The following is a 13,036-nucleotide window of genomic DNA, read 5'->3' on the forward strand; positions in this document are numbered from 1 at the left end:
ATCTCTCTTGTATAGCATGACTATGACTTTATGATGCGATCACAATGATCTCATTTGTCTTCACTAATTACACCCCCAAAGAAAACTTACTTTGAGGCTGTAAAAAGCTTGTAGACATGTCAGGAACAAGGGATCCAATGGATGGATTCTTGAGAATAAATTATATATGATGTCTCAGTTGAGGATGATTACTCACTGAAAAAGGAGCTTATCATTGATGGTGTTTTGGTTCTTGTGCCAGAAACCCAAGCAGATTACTTTAAATGGTGAAATGATGGGCAGTGATGACACTATTCAAAGAGCCTGAGGTGTTGTAGGCAGAGTCTAGTGAGCCCTTCTTTTATTTTTCTTGTAAACAAGTGTATGAGAAAGGTTTTGTTTGACACACTAAGATAGCACAAACAAAAGCACATTTGGATGTTCTTATCACTAGTCAAAAGATATGGCATACAAAGCTAGAGGAATGGCACACTTAGGTAGCCATCTCCAGACAAAACAAAAGCATATTTATTTAGGTGCTATTGTGAGTGTCCAAGAGACGAAGCTAAAAGATATGGGCAAAAGGATAGAGGCATGGCACGCTGGAGTAGCTATGGCGAGTGTTTTTGAGTTATGTATTGTTTATAGTTGCTCGAAGCTGAAGGAAATGGGCAAATGGGTAGAGGAATGGCACGCCATTTGGTAGCTCCTGCAAGTGTTTTGAGTGGGAGAGCGGCAAACCAGAGAGAGTACCCATTGCTTGGGATTGGTCAGTGGCGTTTGGGGATTCTGAACCTGGAGATCTGCAAACCAATCGTGACCAGTGACACAACCCCATTTTTTGAGTTCTTGGTTCTGCGGTTCGAACAGGAATTACAACAAACACCTGCCTGCCTCACCATTCCATTTCAGTGGTTGGCCACTGTCATCACACTGTAGTAGGAATTACTACTGTTCTTCACCGCACTTGCATTTGGTGCTCTGTTCCGATCATCTTCTTCGGGCTTACCATTGTTGAGTTGTTACAATTGATGATGTTTTGGACTAATTATCTGATAATTAATTATTTTTAATATTCTGATCCTTATAATTTTAAAAATTATATTGAGATCTTTATGTTTATGAAATTAAAATATTTAATTTTATTTTTTTCATATCGACGATTCTACTAGTGAAAATATTATATATGGATAAATCAAAGTAAGACGGAGTTAATATATACTCAATGATAAATCTTATCATATTTTTATCACCAAAATATTTTACTTTCATAAATATAAGGATCTAATGTAACTTTTAAAAATATAAATATCATAACTAATTATAATTAGGCATGACGTTTTTATTCCAATTCTTCTCTTTACATATAATCAATATGTGATAGTATAATTAATATATATATATATAATAAACTATGATTAATAAATGATCTATATAAATATTAATTCAATATAAAATATTTTACTAGTGACATTGTAAAAATAAATAAATGTTAAATTTTTTAATATAAAATGTTAAAAGAATGATTCGAGATAATTCTCAATATATATATAAAATATTAAAAAAGGCATGTTGGGGTCACTTCAACTCATTTTGAACTTTTAGGAAGCTTTTTCTATGCGTGACTTCACTTAATGGTAAAAGAATACAATTAGATGCTTCATCGCTTGGGGAGATGAAATGATGCCCAAACGATGGAAGTTGATGAGACAAGATAGAAACCCACAGACGTACGCGTCTCTCTCTCACCGCAATGCGTGCCGTTGTCGAATGGCTTTATTTCAGAGCATAAAGCCAAATGCTTTGGATTGTGATAGCCTATGATTTATTCCTCGATTTGGATTCTAAAATGTGACATCATCATCATATGAATATAAAAATGATAACGATCACGAGTTCCAAAATATTAAGTTGTTTTAATAAATGAAATATGTTTTTTTATTTGACAAGCCAAATTGACATGATAAGATTACATACATCGTAACCCATCAATGAATCTATCTTGCACTTGCGGAGGATATGTAGGGGAACTCCGTATAGGAGGAAGGTTATAATAAATGGTTTTCTTGAAATCATCCGTTTGATTCCTACTGTTTTTGTGGAGAACTTGTTTTCTTCAAGTCAAATTTTACGATTCAAAATGATCGTTGACTTTTCCCTCGAGCTCATCTCGTTTGGATTCAAGTCAAAGTCAATTAATAATGTCAATCATATCTAATTTGCAACATTGGAGATTGAAAATTCCACCCAGAAAATTACCGATCCAGTCAATTTGTTGACCGTTGAATATACATATATATATATATAATATGTAATATATGTAACTTGCATCAAATGCACTGTCTCTCTTAATAATAATACTAATAATAATAATAATAATAATACGCCATTAGTGTTTCTTAAATGGCGGCTTTCTCTCTTCCGGCTAAATAAATACCAAAATCCTTGCGACGTACCGCATCGGCCTGCAAGATCTTACCGTTGCCCAACTCGTTGATCCCGACCAGGTGCGGAGGAGCTGCCGATCTGTCCAAAATCCCGACTTGTTCTTGTGAGCTTGATCGATTTGGACATCCGAGGGAGGGATTTTTGGAAGACGGGGCTCGGAACCCTAGATTCTTGGATCGATCGGGAAAGGATTGGATCGCGGTCTTCTCGTCGGAGCTGCTTGGGTCGGTGCTAGGTGTCGGGGAAATGGGGAAGGTGGGAGTGACGACGGCTGTTGTGTGCGCGGCGGCGGCGGCGTGTGCCGTGACGGCGCTTGTCGTGCGTAACCGGATGCGGAGCTCCGGAAAGTGGGCGCCGGTCGCTGCGGTGGTGAAGGAGCTCGAGGGGCGGTGCGCGACGCCCGTCGGGAAGCTGCGGCAGGTGGCCGACGCGATGACGGTGGAGATGCACGCTGGGCTCGCCTCCGAGGGCGGGAGCAAGCTCAAGATGCTGATCAGCTACGTTGACAACCTCCCGACTGGGTATGGGCCGTCTTTCCCTTGGGCAAAGGACAAAAAAAGCCTCTTTGATGTTATTGCGTATTTGTTGATACGAGATCAGTTGCGTCTCCTTGAAATATTGGCATGATATTTGGTCAAAGATTTTTCTTCGCCTTAATTTAACTATATATAATTATTTTTTTTTCCCTTGGTGTGGGGGCGGTGTTCCTTATTCTATTATGTTTATTAATAGATTCTGTGCTTTCTTTGTTAATTCAATGATTTTATTGAAAATTTTGGTTTTGATTATAGCATCATTTTCTTGACATCTCTTCTTCGTCCTGCAATCTCCTCTAATATGAGTTATCTGTGGGTTCCCTTTGCTAAGAGCTTGTGGTTAAACTTTAGTGACTACTAGAATTCTTTCTATAGCCGGTTTACGTTCCATCGGGTGAAAAGAAGATTCTTTTTTCTAAAATTCTGCAGGGGCCTGAAAGATATTACTTTATACATTTTTTTCGTCTTAGTTTTTTTCTTTTGTGTTTTTACTTTTAATCTGTTGGTGTTTACGGTAATGAAAATGCATCTATGACTACTTTAAATATGATACCCCTCTTTAGTTTGTGTTAGGGTCATAAATTGTCAACACAACATCAGAGAACGACAAGAAATGTCCTGATCTGATTTCTGATTTGATTCATGTTCTTGCAACCACTCAGTTGTTTACTTCTTCTTTTTTAAAAAAATTGTGGTGAGAAGGAGAATCTCTTGAAGTTTCATTGAAATGTAATGGTTATTCGTGCAAATATCTCCAGTGGTTGCTACGATGTACCTCTTGGCCCTGACATAGACCTTGATTGCACTGTCACCATGGTCCAAAACTGTTCGCAGCCTTGGGTTGCTGCGGGCAGCAAGAATGACTAATGACCATGCCATAATGAAGGTTGATGTCAGGGGAAGAGCGTGCGCCAAAACTGTGGAATTCATGGCTGCGTCACAGCGAAGGCTGATGTCAGGGTCAGAGGTTGCACCATATCTGCAGAACTGGTGTCATAATTGCTACCTTATTTTATTTTGTATTAGCTGACTTGGCCTTAGAAATCAGCTTCATCAAACCTTTATAGGATTTAAAACCGCTTTAACTTTCACAGCCTTCATCTCTTTTGGAGACATAAGTAGCAGGAATACTCTTCCAAACATTTATTTTATCCTTGCATTAGATCACTAAGCATTGTTTACACAGCAGCTGGATTAAGTTCAAGCAGATGGATTGTTAAATTGTTAATCAAGTCATGCATTATGATTTGTTAGCATGCATTATGAATTAGATCACTAGCATTGAAATAGGTCTATTGAAATGATATCTGCCTTAAGAGCAACATGTGCAGTGCATTCGAGAAGAGTTTGTTTTGCGTCAAAAAGGAAAATAAGGTTCAACTTTATGTTGGGGAAGACACATAATAGATTTCAGTTAGCATATATATGAGGACCTCTGAGATGTGTGTGTATATATTTGTGCATATGCATATGCAAGGTAGTTGTTAATGGTAGCAAAAACATTTTGGAATATGTTAAATGAGAAATATCTTTTGTTGGCAAATAAGCATATGTCAAATTGGCCATTTGGCATGTGTGTGATATTTTGTGGTTTATGTAGTTCTCTGTAAGATTATTTGCATATGATTACCAGCCTACAGAAAACATGCTAGTTAGATTTGAAAGTTGAATTGTTGCTGTGTTTTATTGGATAAACAGCTTTGAATCTGCATCTATATCCTAAAGTGGCATCTCTGACTGAAATACTGCTTTCACAGGGATGAGACAGGTCTGTTTTATGCTTTAGATCTTGGAGGAACCAACTTCCGTGTCCTACGTGTACAACTGGGGGGAAAGGAGGGGCGTGTTGCAAAGCAAGAATTTGAGGAGGTTTCCATTCCACCACATCTAATGGTTGGAGGCTCAGATGTAAGTGAAATGCTTGATTGTGGTGTTCTTTATCAAGATTATGTGGGTGGGGCATCTAATATGTGTTTACCTCTATATTTTTAGGAACTTTTTGATTTCATTGCTTCGGCTTTAGCAAAGTTTGTTGCTTCCGAAGGTGAAGATTTTCACCTTCCTGTTGGTAGGCAGAGGGAACTCGGTTTTACCTTTTCATTTCCAGTGAGGCAAATTTCTATAGCGTCGGGCACCCTTATTAAATGGACAAAAGGTTTCAATATCGATGGCACGGTAACTTCTCAGCAGATTATTATTTTTCTTGAGAAGTTATATTTAATTTTGCTTCGTGCTGATTAGCAGTTGTAGTGGGCAAATGTAGTGGTAGTTTTGTTATTTTCTATTGTGTTATCTGCATTTGATGTTAGATGATGGAATAACTAATCTTGCTATATTTTTTAGGTCAGCTTTAGAAAAATTTGTATCTCATCCCGACAGATGATTAAGTTCTTCTTTGGTTCTAAAAAGTAAAAACATTATTTACTCAATCTTCACCTATGGGCTATAATTTTGAACAACGACAAGCCAAGTTTCATCCATTCTTTTCGTCGTAGTTTCTGTCAAGTAGGTGCTTCTCAAATTCCAGAGTTTGTTGTCTGTGGTTAATGTGTAATCTTAACTTGCATTTTAATTAATACTGGACAAGATTAAAAAGAAAATACTCTACTAGGTTGTTGAGCATCTCAGCTTTTGACAACAAAGCAAAAGAAGCTCCCTCAATAATGGAGTCCAATGTTTCCATGATTATTTAGGTTTTGCATTTTCTATTTTTTTCTTGAAATTAATAATTTTGCATGTCCTTAACCTTTCAGATTTAATTAATACTGGACAAGATTAAAAAGAAAATACTCTACTAGGTTGTTGAGCATCTCAGCTTTTGACAACAAAGCAAAAGAAGCTCCCTCAATAATGGAGTCCAATGTTTCCATGCTTATTTAGGTTTTGCATTTTCTATTTTTTTCTTGAAATTAATAATTTTGCATGTCCTTAACCTTTCAGATTTCTTTTTAGGATTTTTTACTTATTTTCTTTTACTTCGCTTTATTAGAATTGCTAGTAAGATGTTTATGTCCAGTGGTAACTTAAAAGAGCTCGATGCATTGCCATTCAAAATTTTTAATATTTGTTTAACTAGACAAACTGTGTTAGATCGTGAAATTGTTTTTGTAAGTTTCTTAAGTCATGTTGATGTTCGATGGCATTATAAACGATTAAGGCATGGTTATTTCTTCTGATAGTTCATTTGGGCATTATGTAGTTTGAATTTAGATATCATATCTTAAGTAATGAGACCTAATAGCTTGTGGTTCCGTTTGTTGTTGAAAGTAGGTTGGGGAAGATGTGGTGGCTGAATTGACTAGGGCCATGGAAAGACAAGGTCTTGATATGCGAGTATCAGCACTGGTATGCTCCTCTTTACATTTCCCATCTTTCAGTTCAAGATGGTAATTTTTTTCATTGATATGGTAAGATGTAGCACTTTGGCTATATAATTGATTATTTTCTTGTTGCTACGGATTTCCTTATCTAGATGAGATGAAGTGAGTTAATGTTCATCGACGTAGGTTAATGACACAATTGGGACATTAGCTGGTGGGAGATATTACGATAATGATGTAGTTGCTGCTGTGATATTGGGCACCGGTACAAATGCAGCCTATGTAGAGCGTGCTCATGCAATACCTAAGTGGCATGGTCTCTTACCCAAATCAGGAGAGATGGTAAGCAAACTTGTTTATCTGATTTTAAATTATTTTTGTTTGCCGTTGTTAAGATAATTAAAACGTATAGTAAAATAAGTTTCCTGGTTTATAGCCATTGCCAAGGCCTGTTGACATCGTCTAAATTGTTCCTGAATTGCATTGATATTCAGGTTATCAACATGGAGTGGGGAAATTTTAGGTCATCTCATCTTCCTACAACGGACTATGATCAAGCATTAGATAACGAGAGTTTAAACCCTGGTGAACAGGTGATGCACGATATTCACATTGTTTTGTCGAACATCTTTCTATTGCGGGAATATGTTGGAATGCAATGTCTCTATATTGTGTTGTCATGACAGATTTTTGAAAAGTTAATCTCTGGAATGTACCTGGGAGAAATTTTACGAAGAGTCCTCCTGAGATTGTCTAAGGAAGCTTCCTTTTTTGGAGACTGTGTTCCACCAAAGCTTGAAGTTCCATTCATATTACGGTACGTTGTCATACTTGCTATTGGTAAATACTGCACATTTTGCATACAGATTCAGCTAATTAGGTGGTAATAATTCGATATATTCAGATAATTGGCTTCCTTGCTAGAATAGAAACTAGTGCTTCATATCCTTCCACAGATTTATATGCCTGGTCCAATGAACATTGCCTAAGTGAGTGATTCTGAAAAATTTTTACCGATTCCTGGGCCAGTTCTGAAGAATAGGTCATTTTGATGTGTTGCTGGAATCCTGTTGATTATAGTGCCTTTGTAGTTTGTATAATACAAAAAGTTGAAATTTATTACCTTGATGGCTTGACCTAATTCATGTAACCTTCTTTTCATAATATCATGTCAGTAAGCTTTCCTACTATTTATCATATTTACCTATCCTGCTACTCTCTGTTTTTTTGTCTCTTTGCCAGACCAATGACAATATCCAACCACTCTTCATACTAAGAAATATCTTGTTTTAGAACCTGTTCTCCAACTTCATAATTGCAGTGACATTCTCCCCATTTTTTCTAGCTTTGGGATTATCAAAAAGCAATTTCAAGTATTTTTTTTCATTCTTTTTTCTGGTTGTATCTTAACACGATAGAAGTTAGAAGTTGCCAAAAAAAGCAGAAATGTTTTGACCTGATCAGTGACTGAAATGGAAACTGAAACTAAGACTTCAAGCCATGTATCTTGTACATTGGGGTGGAAGTATGAAATGGTTTTTTTTTTAAGGAATATACCGTTTCCTTTTCTTTCATAGGAGCAGAAAAGTTATATCATGTAGTTACCAATCATGGATTCGTGATATTGATGCTTGGTGATGCGTCGCCATATGATGTCATCATGCACTTTAGAAAATTGATCTTCTAACCCTCCCTGTTGATCCGATAACTCTTTTTTTCTTCAAACTGATGTATTGGACAGACAAATAATCCTGTGTTTTTTCATTGGCTGAGTTACGGACTTGGCACTATTGTACTTTGTTTTTTACTTGATGCTTGTTCTGAGTTGAACTTGTGATAATCTGCAGTGCGATGATTGAGCTTGATTGCATTGTTTTTGTAATATGCTCATATGCAGTTCAGTCTCAATTGAACTGGTGGTCTCTACATTCCTTCTATAATTAGTTATCATTTTATGCTTTAGAATATCGGTTTTTCTTCTATGTCTTACAGCTTAACGTTTAGTCTGAACAAATTATCAATTTGAGATGTGCAGGACCCCCGTTATGTCAGCTATGCACCATGACACGTCAGCCGATCTGAAAGTTGTTGGGAAAAAGCTGAATGAAGTTTTAGGGGTATGATTTTGATCATTCCTGACGAAGGTGCTTTTGGCTATTCCTCATAATATCTGATTCTCTTTGAATTCCAGATCCCCGACACCTCTCTCAAAACAAGAAAAGTGGTAATCCAGATCTGTGACATCATTGCCAAGCGTGGGGCTCGCTTGGCAGCTGCTGGCATAGTTGGTATCCTGAAGAAGATCGGGCGCGACAATGCGGTGAAGGATGGAGGCAGGACAGTTATCGCCATGGACGGTGGACTCTACGAACACTACACCATCTTCAGCGAGTGCTTGCAATGCACCCTCAAGGAGATGCTCGGAGAAGAGGCCTCATCTTCTGTTGTCGTCAAGCTGGCAAGCGATGGATCAGGCATCGGTGCAGCTCTCCTCGCAGCTTCTCACTCTCAGTATCTACAGCCTGTACTGTCCTAAAGGTATCTTCTCAGCAGAGACTTTTATGCAAAACACTATGAACCTTATGTCCGCTATTGTTTTTATGAAGGACTTGTTAATTTAATGTTGCGGAAACAAGATGGTAGTCAATCTCGCAGAAGGAAAGAAAAAGCGAGAATTTATTTACAGAGGTTGCTGTTTCCACCGCTGCCGCCGTATGTTTGTATCCTTTTTTTTATCCTTTTTGCTATCGTCTCTTCACTATTGGCAAATAAGAGGAGGAGATCTGATCCCTTCACAAATCTTATGGATTGGTCTCCTGTCTGCAGCTGATGCTGTGCCAGTATTTATCTGTAACAGTGGTTTTCTTCTACACTTTGATGCATGCTTGGCTTTGTTCTGTTTCCTAATTTGATCTTCTAACAAATAGAACTGCTTCTTGCGACGATGATGAGAAAAATCATGTTCTATGTCATTTGGTTGTCAATCAATCATGTAGCTGCGGTGGACATCAGTCACTGCTCAAATGTTTGGAAAGCCACCTTCCTTCGCTTGGGGAAGTTGAGCCACTCCACAGGGCTTCGTTTCAGGCCCTCTTGCATCGCATCAGGAATCGAGACACTTCCTTCATCGAAGGCCTTTGCGAAGGCGAAGTCTCCGTGCAGAGGACGCCCAACTCGAACACCGTCGCCATGTCGTCTACGTGCGATGAGCCTCGTAGCTCCGGGTCGATGGCATCGCCTGGTTCTCCACCTTCTTGAAGGTGTCGCCGGGACCATTCTGCCAGGTTACACTGATCGTCACCGCCGTCGTATGCCTCCCTTCCCGTTGTCAGCTCCAGAAGAACCACCCCGAAGCTGTACACGTCCACTTTCTCGTTCAACCTTCTGCTGTACCCGCACTCTGCGTGGAGATTGAACCCTCATCACATTTATTCTAGTCTTTTTGTTGCGAGAACAGGGGAATCAATCACCGGATCTTTCTCACCTGGAGCAATGTAGCCATGCGACCCGGCGACGACGGATGCCGTATCGGGCTCACCGGGCTTAGCCACCGTCCGCGCCAACCCGAAGTCGGCGATCTTAACGTTCAATTCCGAGTCCAACAAGATGTTGCTCGACTTCACGTCTCGATGTATGATGGGCGGCGAGCAATCGTGGTGCATGTAGCACAACCCTCGGGCCGACCCGATGGCGATCTCCAGCCTCCTTGGCCAATCCAGTGGTGTCTCTTGCGGTGATCCGCCGGCCGCCATGTGTTTCCTGTGCAGCCACTTGTGCAAGCTCCCGTTCTCCATGTACTCGTACACCAGCAGCTTGGAGTTGAGGCTGGAGCAGCAGCAGAGCAGCTTGATGATGTTCTTGTGCCTGATGGATCCCAATATCTGCAGCTCTGCCTGGAATTGCTTCTCTAACCTGCCGTCCAGATTCCCGCCGTTCCAAATCTTCTTGGCGGCCACGATCTCGCTGGCCCGGTTTCCCAGAGTGACCCTGTAGACCTTACCAGCGCCGCCCACGCCGATGAGATTCTCCTCCTTGATTCCATTTACGATGTCAGATTTCGTGAAATCCAACGAGTGGAAAGGGGTCAGCGTCCATGCGGTGAGATGCCTCCTCTTCCTGTACTTCCCGATCACGCAGATGGAGAACAGCGTTGCCGCGGTCAAGAACACAAGCGCGCCCAGAGCGAGCAAGAGGATGCGAAGGCCAAGGCGAGAGAGTAAGTTGTGATCCCTGGTTGCGCAGGTGGGGACGCTGAGAAGAGAATTGGAGGCGCAAAGTCCTGGGTTGGAGAGGAAGCTTTGGTCGTATGCCTCGGCCTGTAGCGCCACCGGAATCTCGCCGGAGAGGTGGTTGGACGAGAGGTTGACATAACTGAGCTTCAGATTACCCATCTCTGATGGGATTGAGCCGGAGAGCTCGTTGCCCGATAGATCCATCGATATCAGTTGCTTCAGCGACCCGATCGACGTCGGAATCTCTCCTGTTAGCTGGTTATGGCGTAGATTGAGCTCGGCGAGTGACTTCAGCAATGAGATATCCTCCGGAATTCTTCCGGAGATCATATTGTTTCCCAGATAGAAGAGTTGGAGTGTTGAAAGTCCAGCTAGGTCGGAGGGGAGCTCGCCGGAGAACATGTTGTTGCTGGCCAAGAACACCACCAAGCTGGGAGCGGAGGAGGGAATTTTGCCGGTGAATCGATTGCCTACGATTTCTAACCACGAAAGCTTCGGTGGGAATTTGTGGGGAAGCGTGCCAGAGAAGGCGTTATTGTTCATGATAAGAATTGTCAAATTCACGGCCGCCCATATCCCATCAGGTACCTCGCCGGAGAATTGGTTGCCGTTCATGAAAAGAGTTGTCAATGGAGAACACTTTCCGAGCGACGGCGGTATCCTTCCCGTGAGGTTGTTGTTGGAAACCACGATGGAATTAAAGGCGCCACGGTCGCATAGCCCGTCCGGTAACTCGCCGGAGATCATGTTGTCATTGACCTCAATGTCTAACAAAGGAGAGTTCTTGCCCAATTCTGGCGGTAAGACGCCGGTTAAGCCATTGTTAAATAGTCGGAGGGTGGACAAAGACGGAAGCTTGCCGATGCTCGCCGGTATCTCGCCGGATAAACTGTTGTAGTACAAGTAGAGAAGAGAGAGGCTCTTGAGCTTGCCGAAGTCGTCTGGGATCGATCCAGTGAGCTGATTCATCGAAAGATCTATCTCTAACAGGCCCAGAGCTCCGATCGGCCCATCGATGACGACGGAACCGGATAAGTTGTTTCTGTACAGGTACAAGTATTGCAGATTCGGTAGGCCCCAGATTCCGGTGGAAATCGCTCCGGTGAGCGAGTTTTGCGACAAGTCCAACTGAGTCAACCCTTTGAGCTGCGCGAACGAGGCCGGTATCTCGCCTTGGAGATTGGCACTGGTCATCCACAGGAAGGTCAGCTTAGTCAAGTTGCCGAACTCCGATGGAATCCTCATTGGAGCAAAGGAGTTGTATGCCAGCACAAGCTGTTGGAGGCGGGACAGGTTGCCGATCTCGGCGGGGAAGCTTCCATAGAAAAGATTGCTGTTGAGCACCAGTTCCTGGACCGCGGTGATCCGGCCGATGGAGGGAGGGATGTCTCCGGAGAAGTTGTTGGAGGAGAGGTCGAGATGCGTGATCAGCGGGGAGAGGCGGTCGACGTCGGTGGGAATCGCGCCGACGAAGCGGTTCTGGGAGAGGTCGAGGTACCGGAGGCTGGAGCAGTTGTAGAGGGAGGTGGGGAAGGGGCCGGGGATGCTGTTGTAGCTGACATCGAGGCGGGTGAGGTTCTTGAGGCCGCAGAGTGAGGCGGGGATCGGCCGGGAGATCATTGGCGCGTCCTGCCCGGAGAGCGTGATGTTGACGACGGAGCCATCGTCGGCGCAGCCCACGCCCGGCCAGTCGCAGTAGGAGAAGGAGGAGGAGGTGTTGGTGGTGTCGACGTTCCACGAGTCCAGAGCGGGTTCGCCTCCCCACTCTCGCTTGATCCGCAGGAGGATCTGCTGCTGTTCGTTGTTCCATGGTGTTTGCGATGCAACCACGGGAGCGAAGTAGAGGAATAGAGATACGAGGGTGAGAGAGGCCCCATACCGGACTTTGGCTCCCATCCCCCTCTTTATGTGTTTTCCCAAAAGATGAGAACTTAAATTAAACTGAAACACAACCTCATTTCTGGCCTTCCAGCTTAACCAGAACACATATGTAATCAACAATAGCTCTCAGAACACATTGGTTGACGCCAACATCTTCCCTAAGTCAGTCCCCCTACATCAAAGAATCCATAAAAGTTAGATTCAAATAAGGATCAGACCTCTTTAACAAAAGTGATAAAAATAATAGAAGATAAGAATTAGAGATTTTCTAATATAGTTGAGGAAATCTTATCTTCTATCATGTCTACCCCCGCGATGCTTGGTTTACGAACGAGAGGCTTCGTAAATAGAGCAAGAGCAGATCGTTGCTGTTGTTACGATTGCTGTTGTTGTGAGGGCATAGGCGTTCCTTTCGTTCCCCTTAAATCTGTCTTTCGTTCTTCTTAAGTCCGTCGACTATTGATAGATCAACAAAGACTATCGTGGTAAAAAAATATGAGGATTGGTCGTGAAGCCTCTTAGGAATTTGACTACAGTGGCATTGTGTTTTACTTTTCTTAGCGACGTTAATCGCTAGTCGAAAGATACCATGATGAAAATAATAGAAGATATGAATAATTATTGAAGAAGTTTTATTGAA

The 13,036-nt window shown here is 41.9% G+C and overlaps 2 protein-coding genes across 2 annotated transcripts; one reads left to right on the forward strand and one right to left on the reverse strand.

Annotated features, from left to right (window-relative positions):
* The first annotated feature begins 2,338 nt into the window (after positions 1–2,338).
* LOC135620011 (hexokinase-2-like) lies at positions 2,339–9,190 on the forward strand. The gene is made up of 10 exons (XM_065122582.1): positions 2,339–2,948; positions 4,721–4,871; positions 4,956–5,138; positions 6,234–6,308; positions 6,470–6,625; positions 6,778–6,876; positions 6,970–7,100; positions 8,319–8,400; positions 8,475–8,821; positions 8,890–9,190. The coding sequence occupies exons 1-9, from the start codon at positions 2,674–2,676 to the stop codon at positions 8,817–8,819; spliced, it is 1,497 nt and encodes a 498-aa protein (XP_064978654.1). The 5' UTR covers positions 2,339–2,673; the 3' UTR covers positions 8,820–8,821; positions 8,890–9,190.
* A 41-nt stretch (positions 9,191–9,231) lies between these two features.
* LOC135620010 (receptor-like protein kinase HSL1) lies at positions 9,232–12,590 on the reverse strand. Its single transcript, XM_065122580.1, has 2 exons — positions 9,768–12,590; positions 9,232–9,683 (listed from the first exon to the last, which is right to left on the reverse strand). Exons 1-2 carry the CDS (start codon positions 12,409–12,411, stop codon positions 9,367–9,369), a joined length of 2,961 nt encoding a protein of 986 aa, XP_064978652.1. The 5' UTR covers positions 12,412–12,590; the 3' UTR covers positions 9,232–9,366.
* Between the last annotated feature and the right edge of the window lie 446 nt (positions 12,591–13,036).

The sequence above is a fragment of the Musa acuminata genome, chromosome BXJ2-8, assembly GCF_036884655.1.
Source record: "Musa acuminata AAA Group cultivar baxijiao chromosome BXJ2-8, Cavendish_Baxijiao_AAA, whole genome shotgun sequence".
NCBI classification, from domain to species: domain Eukaryota; kingdom Viridiplantae; phylum Streptophyta; class Magnoliopsida; order Zingiberales; family Musaceae; genus Musa; species Musa acuminata.

Excerpts from the sequence above, each read along its gene's own strand:
- LOC135620010 (XM_065122580.1), bottom strand. The coding sequence starts at position 12,411 with ATGGGAGCCAAAGTCCGGTATGGGGCCTCTCTCACCCTCGTATCTCTA. Across the intron at positions 9,684-9,767 it reads GCATGGCTACATTGCTCCAG|AGTGCGGGTACAGCAGAAGG; the intron begins GTGAGAAAGATC and ends ATCTCCACGCAG.
- LOC135620011 (XM_065122582.1), top strand. The coding sequence starts at position 2,674 with ATGGGGAAGGTGGGAGTGACGACGGCTGTTGTGTGCGCGGCGGCGGCG. Across the intron at positions 7,101-8,318 it reads GAAGTTCCATTCATATTACG|GACCCCCGTTATGTCAGCTA; the intron begins GTACGTTGTCAT and ends TGAGATGTGCAG. Across the intron at positions 8,401-8,474 it reads AGCTGAATGAAGTTTTAGGG|ATCCCCGACACCTCTCTCAA; the intron begins GTATGATTTTGA and ends TTTGAATTCCAG.